Here is a 15,482-nt window from a genome sequence, read left to right as displayed (position 1 = left end):
TAAACACAGAAACCAGACTTCTGTGTTCACAAGTGATTGTGGTGAGCAGGCACCAAAGGGTCTGAGCCAGAGGTGGTGGAACTGAGTTCCCCCAAGTTCCCCCTGAAAAAAAGCCCTGCATGAAATACACACACAGCACAAGGCCATGTTCACACTATTAGATGCTTCTCGGGGCTGCAGTTCCTCTGAGCTCCACAAGGTGGTGATCTCCCTTCTTCCCCCGACTGGAAGTATCTATGGAAAACAGACAGGAAGTGATGTCAGTAAGAGACAGGAAATTATGTCAGTTACAAACAGGAAGTTCCATGTGGTACGTTGCTGGAAGTTGCAGCAGAGGAGGTAATAAGATCTTATTTTCTATTTACACCCAGTAACCCCGTCATGTCCGTCCTCTTCCTCCATAGTCACTGTGATGTCTTTTATCTCCAGCAGATGATGATACACACACATATATAGAAACCCAGAACATTTCCTCACATACAATACAGGCCCAGGACATTCTCCTCATTTTGGAGATGTGTCGCCTTTCCCACCAATCACTTTCTTACCTCATCAGTCTATACTAACCCATTATATGACTTGTATTAGTGGCGGGGGGAGTCTTTATAAGAATAGTAAGGAAGAGGGAAAAAAATTCATTTGTAGTAAATGTCCTGAATATCTTTTTCCATAATGATCCCAGTTTTAGATAATTATTATAAAATGTGATCAGTAAAGTCTCCGGAGATCACAGGAATATGATGTGTCCTGGTGAAGCCCAAAGACAACGTTCATCTTTCAGTTTAGAGTGACGTACCTTCCAACTTTTGAACTTCAGAATGAAGGACACTCAAGGAAGGGTCTAGCGGCGCACGTATAGCGTAGCGTGGTTAAATGAAACCCAGGTACCTATAAAATATGCTTTCATTACCATTTCTGAGCCCACCTTAGAGGATAAGTTATTTTTTTTTTGCGATACGGCACTGCATTACTATAACTGACAATTGCGCGGTCCTGAGACGCTATGCCCAAATAAAATTGATGTTCTTTTTTTCCCCACACATATAGGTAGATTCAGAGAGATTGGACTAACTTTAGGACGGCCTAGCCTGTTTAGGCTACACCGCTGTAAATTAACTAGGCTAGTAGTGATTTTCAATCTACTTACCTGCTAATCTACGGCGGCGTAGCCTCAAACGAGCGGGCGTAAGGGCGCCTAATTCAAATTGGTTGGAGGGGGGCGTGTTATATGGAAATTAGGCTTTTGACGTTTTTTGCTACTGCGCATGCGCCGGGCACCTACATTTCCCAGTGCGCATTGCTGCTAAGGACGCCATACGGGCCTATTGATTTCGACGTGTGAGTAAACGACGTAACTCCTGATTCGCGGAGGACTTGCGCAAATGACGTAAAAAATTCGAACCTCGCGGCGGGAACGGCGGCCATACTTTAACATTGTTATTCCACTTCATAGGTGGAATAACTTAAGGCCGCCTAAGGCCTTACGGAAACGACGTAATTCGACTGCGTCGGCCGCACGTACGTTCGTGAATCGGCGTACAAGCTAATTTACATAATCTACGCCGGCCGCAATGGAAGCGCCACCTAGCGGTCAGCCAAAACATTGCAATCTAAGATAGGACGGCGCAAGCCGTCCTATCTTAGATATGTTTAAGTGTATCTCTGTTAGAGAATAAACTTAAACATAGGTCGGCTTAGATTCAGAGTTAGGTCGGCTTATCTGTAGATAAGCCGACCTAACTCTTTCTGAATCTACCTATTAGTATTTTCTTTTGCTGGTATTTGATCACCTCCTGTTTTTTTTTTTTTTTCTATTTTTGTGCTATAAATGTAAAAAGTACAACAATTTTGAAAAAAACAAACAAACAAATGTTTTGCTTTCTGCTATAAAACACCTCTGCTACATATTTTTGGTAAAAAAAATCACAATTTTATTTGGGTACAGAACCACATGAATGTGCAATTGTCAGTTAAAGTAATGCAATGCAGTATCACAAAAAACGGCCTGGTCATTAAGAAGGGTAAACCAGTGTTAATTTTGGCAGCAAATGTCAATTTAGTCTTATGCCGCGTACACACGACCGTTTTTTGGGTTGTAAAAAAATGATGTTTTTTTTTTTAATGTCATTAAAAACGATCGTGTGTGGGCTCCAGAGCATTTTTCACGATGTAAAAAATGGGCATTAAAAATTTAGAACATGCTCTAATTTTTCACGTCGTTTTTAACGTCAAAAATGGTCGTGTGTGGGCTTTAACGACGTGAAAAAAACGCGCATGCTCAGAAGCAAGTTATGAGACGGGAACACTCGTTCTGGTAAAGCTACCGTTCGTAATGGAGATAGCACATTCATCACGCTGTAACAGACTGAAAAGCGCAAATCGTCTTTTATAGGGTTGTCCCGATACCGATATCAGTATCGGGACCGATACCGAGTATTAGCGGGAGTACTCGTACTCCCGCAAATACCCCCGATGCCAAAATAGAATACTCCCCCCCCCCCCCCCCCCCCTCGCCCCGCGCCGCCACAACTGCCGCCGCCGTCGTGTGTCGCAAAGCCGCCGCTGCTGCCGCGCTAATCACCGCCGCGTGGGGAACATTACAGTCAGCTTTTATTTGAATAGCTGTTTTCCCCGTCGCGCATAGACACTCCCCCTTGGACGGATCTGTCCAATCGCGAGCAAGGGGGAGTGTCTATACACAGCGCGGCAGGGAAAACAGATATTCAAACGAAAGCTGACTGTAATGTTCCCCGCGCAGTGATTAACGTGGCAGCGGCATCATTTAGGTACGGGGGACATGGCTGGATATGTGGGGGACATGGCTGGATATGTGGGGGACATGGCTGCGTATATGGGGGACATGGCTGGATATGTTTGGGGACATGGCTGGATATGTTTGGGGACATGGCTGGATATGTGGGGAACATGGCTGGATATGTTTGGGGAACATGGCTGGATATGTTTGGGGAACATGGCTGGATATGTTTGGGGACATGGCTGGATATGTGGGGAACATGGCTGGATATGTTTGGGGACATGGCTGGATATGTTTGGGGACATGGCTGGATATGTTTGGGGACATGGCTGGATATGTTTGGGGACATGGCTGGATATGTTTGGGGACATGGCTGGATATGTTTGGGGACATGGCTGGATATGTTTGGGGACATGGCTGCATATGTTTGGGGACATGGCTGCATATGTTTGGGGACATGGCTGCATATGGGGACACATTTTAAAAAAAGTATCGTATTCGGTATCGGCGAGTACATAAAAAAAAGTATCGGTACTTGTACTCAGTCCTAAAAAAGTGGTATCGGGACAACCCTAGTCTTTTACTAACACAAAATCAGCAAAAGCAGCCCCAAGGGTGACGCCATCCGAATGGAACTTCCCCTTTATAGTGCCGTCGTACGTGTTGTACGTAACCACGCTTTGCTAGAGCATTTTTTTTCACGATCGTGTGTAGGCAAGGCCGTTTTAATGATCGGGTTGAAAAAAACTTTGGGCTAGATTCAGGTAGGGGGACGTAAGTTTGTGCGGGCGTAGCGTATCCTATTTACGCTACGCCTCCGCAACTTAGACGGGCAAGTGCAGTATTCACAAAGCACTTGCTCCGTAAGTTGCGGCGGCGTAGCGTCAATCTGCCGGCGTAAGCGCGCCAAATTCAAATTGTCAAAAGATGGGCGTGTTTTATGTAAATAAAACATGACCCCACGTAAATGACGTTTCTCACGAACGGCGCATGCGCCGGCCGTGAACGTATCCCAGTGCGCATGCTCCTAATCACTTTGCAAATAGTCAATGCTTTCGACGTGAACGTAATTTACGCAAAGCACTATTCGCAGACGACGTAAAAATTTTAAAATTCGACGCAGGAACGACGTCCATACTTAAAATTGGCTATGCCTCATGTAGCAGGAGTAACGTTACGCCGGAAAAAGTCTTACGCAATCGGCGTAAAAAAAAATTGCCGGGCGCACGTAGGTTTCTGAATCGGCATATCCAGCTCATTTGCATATTCTACGCTGAAATCGACGGCAGCGCCACCTAGCGGGCAGCGTAAATATGCACCCTAAGATACGACGGCGTAAGAGACTTACGCCAGTCGGATCTTAGCCTAATTTCGGCGTATATTGCTTTCTGAATACAGAAAGAAGATACGCCGGCGCAGCTTTGAATTTACGCGGCGTATCAATAGATGAATCTAGCCCTTTGTTTTTTCTAGACCATTCAAAATGAAATTTTTTACAACCCGAAAAACGGCCGTGTGTACGCGGCATCAGTCTTAGGACTAAAATGGCATTTTAGTTTTAGTCCCATTTTAGTCTTCTGCAATTGTTTTAGTCATATTTAGTCAACTAAATCTCCAGTATATTTTAGTCAAAAAAAAATGTCCTACGTTTTAGTTGACTAAAATCTCCAGTACATTTTAGTAGACTAAACACATTTTTGTCGTCTAAAATGTAATGGGTGTAATTAAATCGTAATCCATTAGTTAACATTTCTCTACAATTTCCAATCATTTATGTATTGAGTTATGAACATGCACTACAGACCAGAGTTAATTTTGAAGTAAAATTTCAATTTAGTTTTAGTCTTAAGCCCTGTACACACGATCGGATATCTGATGGAATCTAATCCGATGGATTTTTTGGTCGGATATCCGATGAAGCCGACTTTCATCAGTCTTGCCTACACACCATCAGTCAAAAATCCGACCGTGCCAAAACACGGTGACGTAAAACACTACGACGTGCTGAGAAAAATTAAGTTCAATGCTTCCGAGCATGCGTCGACTTGATTCTGAGCATGCTTGGATTTTTGACCGATGGACTTCCACACAGACGATCGTTTTTTTCTATTGGTTTTTTATCTATTGTTTTTTTATCTATAGGAAAAATGTAAAACATGTCCTATTTTTTGTCACTGATGGGACCCACACACGATTGGTTTGTCCGATGAAAACAGTCCATCGGTCTGTTTTCATCGGACAAACTGATCGTGTGTACAGGGCTTTAGTCTTTTGACTAAAATTACTTTTTTATGTGATTGCAGGGTGCAGTAGACCCCTGTCATGCCACTAGTCAGAACAGGGAAATGCCTTGTTTACATAGGCATTTCCCCCATTCTGCCTCTCCTCGTCACAATTGCAGGCCAACGTCTTGCACGCCCCCCCAGCCCAGGATTACTAAGGGACGTACGGGTATGCCTTTTTGCGCACTCGTGCCATTCTGTCGACATACATCAGCGTATGGCGGTCAGGAAGCAGTTAAGGATGCATCAGCCAGTTTCCCAGCCCGCTGCTTTACAGCCAACTATTGCAGAGCACTGCAGGAAGACATCAGAGCCGGGGAGGAGGAGGCAGGTTCAGCAGCTCTGCACTGCGAGAGGCAGCGGACTGTGAGAAATGCCGGCTGCTATATAGGGCCATGGATGTGGCTGGTGGGACCCTAGACACCCTGCACAAGCCAAGGGCGCATGCTACTGGTGACCGCATTTGTGTGTCCCTGCTGAGCAAGTGCCTGGAGTCAAGGGCCGAAACTTGTTCCGGAACTGGGCTCCACGCAGACTCGCTGGGACTCCAGGACTTGCATAAAATCACTGGATGGTCCAGGTGAATCCGGGATGGTTGGGAGGAGGGACGCACCCAAGAGAAAATTTCTGTGTGTACAGAAACCTTTGAGTGTCCCTCATAGATCCTCCCCCAATGTCCCTCCAACTAGAGTCAGAGAATCCCATGACATCACACAGACCTCACATCTCCTCCTCCCACTGTCCTTCCATCCAGAGTCAGAGAATCCTATGGCATCACATTGACCACACAGCTTTTCCGCCCAATGTCAGGCCGGCCGAGGTATAATTTACCCACATATGGCCCTCCCACTACATAGGTTAAAAGTTTGTTGAGGGCATTCTGACATCATTACATACAATGCTAGTACAACAGTCCTGCTGTAGCTGCAGGCATCATTCAGATATCACCGCTCGGTTGTCAAGAGGTTAAAGCAGGACTGTTGTACTAGCATTGTGTGTAATGATGTCAGAATGCCCTCAACAAACTTTTAACCTATGTAGTGGGAGGGCCATATGTGGGTAAATTATACCTCGGCCTGCCTACAGTACATTTTACTATGGACAAACGACAGCTACAGGCTAGGCAACATACTGCTATGTCACTCGGCACTTGCGCACTGGTGTAGCGGCGCAATTCCGTGACTGGATAAAGTAGATCACAGTGCTCAGTACCCAACAGTTGTGAGCGGCCGGAGTATCATGATCGCTGTGACCAATCATAGCAATCACATGTAAGAAAAACCTATCATAATTGGATTCCATTCATAACCGCTTGCTTGCTATTGTGATGCTGTGATTGGCCTTCCGCTATCACATGGTACCTGGCACCCTGTGCCATGTGATTAGCTGCAGCCAATAACAGCATCACAATTGTAAGCAAGCTATGATTAAGCACTAATTTATAGTGAGAAACGCGTCAGCTGCTTTATTCCCGTGTAGTGTGCTGTGACTTGTTATACCTGAAGAGTTCCACATGTACTGGCACTTTAAGGCTGGCTCCACCCAGCAGTGATGACAAGGGTCAAGGGGCATAGTAGCCATCTTAGAGAGTGCACATGTAGAAAGCAGAGATATGTAATGTCCTGAGATGCATGTTGCAGTGTACAGCCTGTACTGAATAAACATCCATTGTTCCAGACCAGAGTCTTGTGTCCCTCACAACACAGAGGATATAACAGACTTGTAGTGCATTTTTTTTTTTAAATAAAGACAACCATCAAGGTTTTTTTTGGAGTGCGGCTGTCCATATTTTCTTTTTCAATTTATTTTCTTACTAGTCATGGTGGCGATCAGCGATTTTCATTGTGACTGTGACATTATGGCGGACACATCGGACACTTTTGACACTATTTTGGGACCATTGTCATTTTTACAGCGATCAGTGCTATAAAAATGCACTGGTTACTGTGAAAATGACACTGACAGTGAAGTGGTTAACCTGTAGGGGGCGCAAAAGAGGTTAAGTATTCCCTAATGTGTTTCTTACTGTAGGGAGGCGTGGCTGGGCGTGTGACATCACTGATCATCATTCCCTATGACAGGGAACAGACGATCAGTGACAGGCTCACTAGGAAGCACGGGGAGAGGTTTGTTTACACTTAACCCCTGTTCTTCAGCTCTGTGACCCAATCGCGGGACACCAGCGGCGATCGGGTGGCGCGGTCACGGAGCTCAGGACCGGGTTTACATACACTTTTTATACTCAATTATGTTTGTTACAATTAATATTTTATTATTCATACAGAGTGGAGGCGTCATGGATTATAATATTGTTGTTAAAGAAGAGTTTAAAGAAGAGGACGATGAGTATAAGCAACTTTCTGAAGGACACAAGTACAGCATGATAAAGCCATCAAGTAACGGGAACCCACCAGAGAGATGTCCCCGTCCTCTGTATTCCCGGGATTGCACACAGGAAGGTCACACCATCCCCCACCATCATCAGGTTGGTTGGACAGAGCATCTGGAACATGGACTCGTGAAGATGATGTGGATTTTTTATATGAGCTTAACATTTACAGATCATATTTTCTGTTTTCTCTTGGTTTAGGGTGAAGATCTCACAGATATAAAAGTTGAGGGTAAAGCAGAAGAAGAAGAGAGGTATGTGAGGGATGATCAGCAGTCTATGGAGGAGGATGGAATAACGGGGATATTTATAGAAGAGGACACTCCTACAGAGATCAGCACAGGTGGGTCATTAACACTAAATACATTGCTCCACCCATACTGCTCACTGATTGGTCCAGAATAGGGCAAGGACTGGGTCATATCAGCCCTGATCACTTTCCTGAGCTGTGTTCCTCATCCTGTATTCCTCGGATATACTGTACACTATCTTGTTCATTACCTCCAAACGCGTAGAAACCTTCACCATCTCAACCCTTCTCTTCTATACTCTGCGACTGACCACCTCTATGACAAAATTATACTGCTGTCCTGCACCGACCTAGCCACTTCTGTCTACAACACTTCACTTCTTCAATTCTAGCATCACTGGACAGACTGGCCCCCCCTCACTACACACAGAATACGTCCCCGTCCCCTTCAACCCTGGCAAACAGATACTAGAAGTCTGAAAAAACACAATTGTGCTCTCGAGCGCATGTGGAGCAAGACGAAGTCCCAGACAGATTTTAGCCAGTATAAATCTGCCCTCCAAAAATACAATTCCAGCCTCCTCACTGCCAAGCAGACCCATTTCATCACTCTCATTAACCACTTCCCTACTGCGTCATTGTGAAATGACGGCGGCAGGAACCCCTCCTCGATCGGGGTGGACGTCATGTGACGTCCTGGAATTTGAAGGGGGATATCTGAATGATGCCTGCAACTAGAGGCATCATTCAGATATCCTTCTCTTCTGTCGGCGATTCTGCACAACGTAAGAACGATCATAGCGGCGATTCCGCCGCTAGATCGTTCTTACAGGCGGCGGGAGGGGACATCCCCCCCCTCCCGCCGCCATCCGGTGCTTCTCCGGGCTCTCCCGTGCCATCGGGGCCCGGAGAACGAATCGTCCGGCGCTGGCAGGAAGCATAGAGATGACCGTCGGAGGACCCGAGCGCGATGTGATGACGTCACGCCCGGGTCCCCGTAAGTAAACAAAGCCGCAATTGCGGCTGCTAAGCAACAGCAAGCATGAGATCGGTGAATTTTTTTTCACCGATTTCATGCTTTCCAGCCTGGAGGAGAGATGTGGGGTCTTATTGATCCTGCATCTCTCCATAAAGAGTACCTGTCACACACATTCCTATTACAAGGGATGTTTACATTCCTTGTAATAGGAATAAAAGTGATAATAAAAAATAAAAAAAAAAAGTGTAAAAAAAGAAATAAATATGTAAAAAAAAGAAATAAAAAATATTTTTTTTAACGCCCCTGTCCCCGGTAGCTCGCGCGCAGAAGCGAACGCACACGCAAGTCCCGCCAACATATGTAAACGCCGTTTAAACCACATATGTGAGGTATCGCCGCGTGCGTTAGAGTGCCAGCAACAATTCTAGCACTAGATCTCCTCTGTAAATCTAAACTGGTAACCTGTAAAAAATTTCAAAGCGTTGCCTATGGAGATTTTTAAGTACCGAAGTTTGTTTTGTTATTTTTTTAATTCATGAAACAATTTTTTTCCAAAAAAAAGGCGTTTGAAAAATTATTGCGCAAATAGCGCGCAAGATAAAACGTTTCAATGACCGTCGTTTTATTCCCTAGGGTGTCTGCTAAAAAAACATATATAATGTTTGGGGGTTCTGCGTAATTTTCTAGCAAAAAAATTTGGATTTGTACATGTAGGAGAGAAGTGCCAGAATAGGCCTGGTATGGAAGTGTGTTTAACAGCCGGTATGGAAGTGGTTAAAAACGTATCATCCCGTCCCCGTCAACTCTTCTCTACCTTCAACTCTCTCCTTCGTCTCCCATTGCCTCCACTAACTCACTCACTGCCCAGGAGATCGCCAATCACTTCAAACAGAAGATTGATACAATTTGCGAGGAGATCTCTACTGTTCAGATACCCTCCACACCTTACACCTCATGTTCACAGGTACAATCATTGCTCCCCTCTTTCAACCCCACCACTATCGACGAGGTTGCTAAATTACTTGCCAATGTCCATCTTACCACCTGCCCCCTGGATCCTGTTCCCTCGCAAATGCTACATTCACCCTCTTGCTCTATTCTACACTCTCTAACCCACATCTTCAATCTCTCCCTCTCTTCTGGCATCTTTCCTAACTCTCTAAAACATGCACTTGTCAGCCCCACACTAAAAAAGCCCTCTCTCTTCCCATCCAATCTTAACAACCTACACCCCATCTCCTTGCTTCCCTTTTTATCCAAACTCCTTGAACGTCTAGTCTACAACCGACTGAGCATCCACCTTGCTGATAATGGCCTTCTTGATCCCCTTCAGTCTGATTTTCGCCCTCAACACTCGACAGAAACTGCTCTCCTAAAACGATCTACTAAAGGCAAAAACTAAGGGACACTATTCTGTACTCCTACTCCTGGACCTCTCTGCTGCCTTTGATACGGTTGACCACCCCCTCCTCCTCAAAAAACTCCATGCCTTTGGTCTCCGCGACTGTACTCTTCGCTGGTTCTCTACCTACTTATCCAACCGCACTTTTAGCGTTACTTATTCTACTTCCTCCTCTTCTCTTCCTTTTTCTGTTGGTGTCCCCCAAGGTTCTGTTCTTGGACCTCTCCTTTTTTTCAATCTACACCTCCTCCCTGGGTCAGCCTCCCACGGCTTCCAATACCATCTCTACGCTGACGACACTCAAATCTGTTTCTCTACCCCTCAACTCACTCCATCATTCTCTTCACGTATCACTAATTTACTATCAGATATATCAGTCTGGATACCACACCACTTCCTCAAACTTAATTCATCCAAAACCGAACTTATAATTTTTCCTCCCCCGCATGCCGCCTCCCCTGATTTTTCTGTCAAAATCGATGGCACAACTATCAGCCCATCTCTGCACGCCAAGGTTCTAGGTGTAGTCCTGGACTCTGAACTCTCCTTTAAGCCCCACATCCAATCACTGTCCAAATCTTGCTGCCTCAACCCCCGCAACATCTCCAAAATGCGCCCCTTTCTAACCAATGAGGCAACAAAGCTCTTAATTCACTCCCTGGTCATCTCTCACCTCGATTACTGCAACTCCCTCCTCATTGGCTTACCTCTACATACTCTATCCCTCCCTTCAATCCACCTTGAATGTTACTGCCAGACTCATCCACCTTACTAATCGCTCTGTCGCTGCTACTCCTCTCTGTCAATCCCTCCACTGGCTTCCGCTCACCCAACAAATTAAATTCAAAACACTAATGACTACCTACAAAGCCATCCACAACTCTGCCCCCAGCTACATCACTGACTTAGTCTCAAAATACCAACCTACTCGTTCTCTTCGTTCTTCGCAAGACCTCCTGCTCTCTAGCTCTCTCATCACCTCCTCCCATGCTCGCCTCCAGGACTTTTCCAGAGCCTCTCCAAGCCTATGGAACGCCTTACACCAATCTGTCTGCTTATCTCCTACTCTATTAGCTTTTAGACAATCTCTGAAAACCCTTCTCTTCAGAGAAGCCTATCCTACCCACACCTAACAACTGTTTTTTTTTTCTCCATCTTGTCCATCTGATCATCCCCCACAGATACTACCCTTTGTTCCATATAACCCTCCCTTCTAGATTGTAAGCTCTAACGAGCAGGGCCATCTGATTCCTCCTGTATTGTATTGTAATTGTACTGTCTTCCCCAATGTTGTAAAGCGCTGTACAAACTGTTGGCGCTATATAAATCCTGTATAATAATAATAATGATGATTACCTAGTTCTCATACCATATTGACCTAACTGTTGTATCTTATTCAATACGTTGTACAGAAAAGCTGTTCTGGGCAAGGGATAATTGTTGCTTTTTAACAGATTATGTATTATTGATATTTGGAACCTTGAAAATTCCAAGAACCTATTCCTTCTACTGCTATAAAAGACAATGCTCGTTGTTTCCTCACTCTCTGACTAAGGTCCATGAAAAAAGAAATGATCTGGTAGGAGATCAGAGGACCCATTTACTAGTTACCTTGAGGGTGGAATTGTAAGATCCTCAGAGACAAAGCTGCCTGATGTGGGCGGAGTCCTGGTTTAGGGGAACCAATCTGCTCATGTCTAGTAATAATCTTTTTATCTCTATTTTAGTAGATGGACGGGAGATGAGGAAAACCTCAGAGGATTGTCTCACTTTGTCTCCAGAATGTAAAGTAGAAGATGAGGACATCACACAGTATAGTCCAGGAGAAAACCTGACTACCTCAAATGTCCATCCGGCACCACACAGTGTAGATGGACCATCGTATTCCTCTTATCCTGAGGAACCTCAGACTGTGAGGGACGGTGCAGGACCATCGTATTCCTCTTATCCTGAGGAACCTCGGACTGTGAGGGACGGTGCCGGACCATCGTATTCCTCTTATCCTGAGGAACCTCAGACTGTGCGGGACGGTGCCGTCCTTCCAACAACTAAGAGGTTTCCCTGTACTGAGTGCGTGAAGAGTTTCCATTTTAAATCTCACCTTAACGTCCATATAAGATCTCACACGGGTGAAAAACCATATTCCTGCCCTGAGTGTAAAAAATGTTTCTCAAAGAAGTCCCATCTTACCACACATCAGAGATCTCACACGGGGGAAAAGCCGTTTCCCTGTCCTTGCTGCGGGAAATGTTTTAAACAGAAATCAGAACTTGTGACACATCAGAGATCTCACACAGGAGAGAAGCCATTTTCTTGTCCTCATTGTGGGAAATGTTTTGCACAGAAGTCTGCTCTTTCCGCACATCAGAGATTGCACACAGGAGATAAGCCGTATTCCTGTCCTGAGTGTGGGAAAAGTTTTGTGCAAAAATTACAACTTGTCACACATCAAATGTCTCACACGGGGGAAAAGCCGTATTCCTGTTTTGAGTGTGGGAAATGTTTTTCAAGAAAGTCACATCTTTCCATGCATCAGAGAATTCACACGGGTGAGAAGCCGTATTCCTGTTCTGAGTGCGGGAAAAGTTTTTCAAGGACGTCCCATCTTAACAGACATCAAAAATGTCATGCCGAGGGAAAGCCGCATTCCTGTACTGAGTGCGGGAAAGGTTTCACAAGAAAGTCACATCTATGCAGACATCAGAGGTTTCACACCATTGTTCACCATGATCAGGTAGATGAGTAAAAATCACTGATAGTTAAGATGTATACACAAGTTTTTTGTTATAATGACTCTTTTATTATGCATTTAGAGTGGAAACCTTGGGGATTATAATATTGTTTTTAAAGAAGAGTATACAGAGGAGGATGACTATGGTGTGATGAAGCGGCTTTCTGATGAGCACAAGGACATCATTATACAGCCATCAGGTAATAGAAATCCACCAGAGAGATGTCCCCGTCCTCTGTATTCCCGGGATTCCACACAGGAAGATCACACCATCCCTCACCATCATCAGGTAGATGAGTAACAATCATTGGTAATTGTGATTTATACACAGCATTGTTTATTATAGTGAATGTTTTGTTAAATATTCAGAGTGGAAAACTCGGGGATTATAATATTGTTGTCAAAGAAGAGGATAAAGAGGGGGATGAGAAGTATGGAGTGATGGAGGAGTTTTCAGAAGGACACAAGGATATGATGAAGTCCCCTAATACCAGGAACCCACCAGAGAGATGTCCCCGTCCTCTGTATTCCCGGGATTCCACACAGGAAGATCACACTATCCCTCACCATTACAAGGTTTGTGGGGTGGGGTATATAGAACATGGACTTATGGAGACGATATGTGGATTATTTTTGGGGATGTCACATCATCAAAACTTATATTTTACAGATTATATTTTTTATCCTTCTCTTTGTTTAGAGTGAAGATCTGATAGATAAAAAAGTTAATGTTAAATCTGAAGAAGAGAGGTGTGTGAGGGATGATCATCAGTCTATGGAGGAGGATGGAATAACGGGGACATTTATAGAGAAGGACACTCCTACAGAGATCAGCACAGGTGGGTCATTAACACTAAATACATTCCTCCACCCATACTGCTCGCTGATTGGCCTGGAGTAGGGCGGGGACTGGGTGATATCAGCCTGTAATCTCCTGGTCACTTTTCTGAGCTGTGCTCCCCGTCCTGTATTCCTGTATTTCTCTCGGATAATCTTCCTTCTCTGTGCTGCAGACACAATTTATGTATCTAGACTGGATTTATGGAAATTCTGGGGTTCAGCTGGCAGCAAAATGTTGATTTTCACCATAGGCGTTGCTCCACCTAGACACCTGGGGTATGTGTCTTGGGTCCTCTCTCGCGTTCCCTCATCACTGTCACTCCTATAAAAGACAGTTCTCGTTGTTTCCTCACTCTCTGACTAAGGTCCATGAATAAAGAAATGAACTGGTAGGAGATCAGAGGACCCATTTACTGGTTACCTTGAGGGGGGAATTGTAAGATCCTCAGAGACCAAGCTGCCTGATGTGGGCGGAGTCCTGGTTTAGGGGAACCAATCAGCTCATGTCTAGTAATAATCTTTTTATTTCTATTTTAGTAGATGGACGGGAGATGAGGAAAACCTCAGAGGATTGTCTCACTTTGTCTCCAGACTGTAAAGTAGAAGATGAGGACATCACACAGTATAGTCCAGGAGAAAACCCGACTACCTCAAATGTCCATCCGGCACCACACAGTGTAGATGGACCATCGTATTCCTCTAATCCTAACGAACCTCACACTGTGAGGGACGGTGCTGTTCTTCCAACAGACAGGAGGTTTTCCTGTACTGAGTGCGGGAAATGTTTCCCTTCTAAATCCAAGCTTATTGTGCATGAAAGGTCTCACACAGGTGAGAAGCCATTTCCTTGTCCTGAGTGCGGGAAATGTTTTTCAGAGAAGTCCCATCTTTCAATACATCAGAGACTGCACACAGGGGAGAAGCCGTTTTCCTGTTCTTGGTGTGGGAAATGTTTTGTACAGAAATCAGAACTTGTCACACATCAGAGATCTCACACGGGGGAGAAGCCATTTCCTTGTCCTGATTGTGGGAGATGCTTTTCACAGAAGTCCATTCTTTACACACATCAGAGATTGCACACAGGTGAGAAGCCATATTCCTGTTCTGAGTGCGGGAAAAGTTTTATACAAAAATTACAACTTGTTACACATCAAATGTCTCACACGGGGGAAAAGCCGTATTCCTGTCCTGAGTGTGGGAAATGTTTTTCACGGAAGACGCATCTTTCCATGCATCAGAGAATTCACACGGGAGAGAAGCCGTATTCCTGTCCTGAATGTGGAAAAAGTTTTTCAAGGACATCCCATCTTTACAGACATCAGAAATTGCACACAGGAGAGAAGCCACATTCCTGTACTGACTGCGGGAAAGGTTTTTCAAGGAAGTCACATCTTTCTAGACATCAGATATCTCACATGGAGGAGAAGAGTGTCCTGAGTGAGGAAATTGTTCCTCACTGAAGTCCTGTCTTTCTGTACATCAGGGGTCCCACACAACCCTCGAGGTGTATTAGTGCCTTGAGTGCGGGAAATGTCTTGTATATGAATGTTGCTGGACATCACAGCTCTCATGTGGGGAAGAAGCACACCCTGATATACACCTCAGATATACTCCATGGCTGATCTTCATCATGTAAGAAACACTTCATAAGGAGATCAGAGATCACCAAAGACATGGATGAAGTGTTGTAACGTGTTGGCCATTAACCACTTAACCCCCGGACCATATTGCAACAAAATTGGCGTCATTTTTTTCCCACATATAGAGCTTTCTTTTGGTGGTATTTGATCACCTCTGCGGTTTTTAGTTTTTGCGCTATAAACAAAAATAGAGCGACATTTTTGAAAAAAAATG

At 44.8% G+C, this 15,482-nt stretch overlaps 1 protein-coding gene across 1 annotated transcript; it reads left to right on the top strand.

Annotated features, from left to right (window-relative positions):
* The first annotated feature begins 252 nt into the window (after nucleotides 1-252).
* On the top strand, nucleotides 253-15,149 carry LOC120935506 (zinc finger protein 2-like). Its single transcript, XM_040347555.1, has 10 exons — nucleotides 253-339; nucleotides 7,322-7,522; nucleotides 7,628-7,763; nucleotides 11,470-11,476; nucleotides 12,029-12,791; nucleotides 12,871-13,077; nucleotides 13,158-13,364; nucleotides 13,489-13,627; nucleotides 14,166-14,172; nucleotides 14,320-15,149. The coding sequence occupies exons 2-10, from the start codon at nucleotides 7,334-7,336 to the stop codon at nucleotides 15,086-15,088; spliced, it is 2,424 nt and encodes an 807-aa protein (XP_040203489.1). The 5' UTR covers nucleotides 253-339; nucleotides 7,322-7,333; the 3' UTR covers nucleotides 15,089-15,149.
* The last annotated feature ends 333 nt before the right edge of the window (nucleotides 15,150-15,482 follow it).

Source organism: Rana temporaria, chromosome 4 (assembly GCF_905171775.1).
Source record: "Rana temporaria chromosome 4, aRanTem1.1, whole genome shotgun sequence".
Lineage (NCBI taxonomy): Eukaryota > Metazoa > Chordata > Amphibia > Anura > Ranidae > Rana > Rana temporaria.
This window is presented reverse-complemented; position numbering and strand designations above follow the sequence as displayed.

Coding starts and splice junctions, on each gene's coding strand:
- LOC120935506 (XM_040347555.1), top strand. CDS start 7,334: ATGGATTATAATATTGTTGTTAAAGAAGAGTTTAAAGAAGAGGACGAT. Junction 7,523..7,627: donor CCATCCCCCACCATCATCAG/GTTGGTTGGACA, acceptor CTCTTGGTTTAG/GGTGAAGATCTCACAGATAT. Junction 12,792..12,870: donor CCATTGTTCACCATGATCAG/GTAGATGAGTAA, acceptor TTATGCATTTAG/AGTGGAAACCTTGGGGATTA.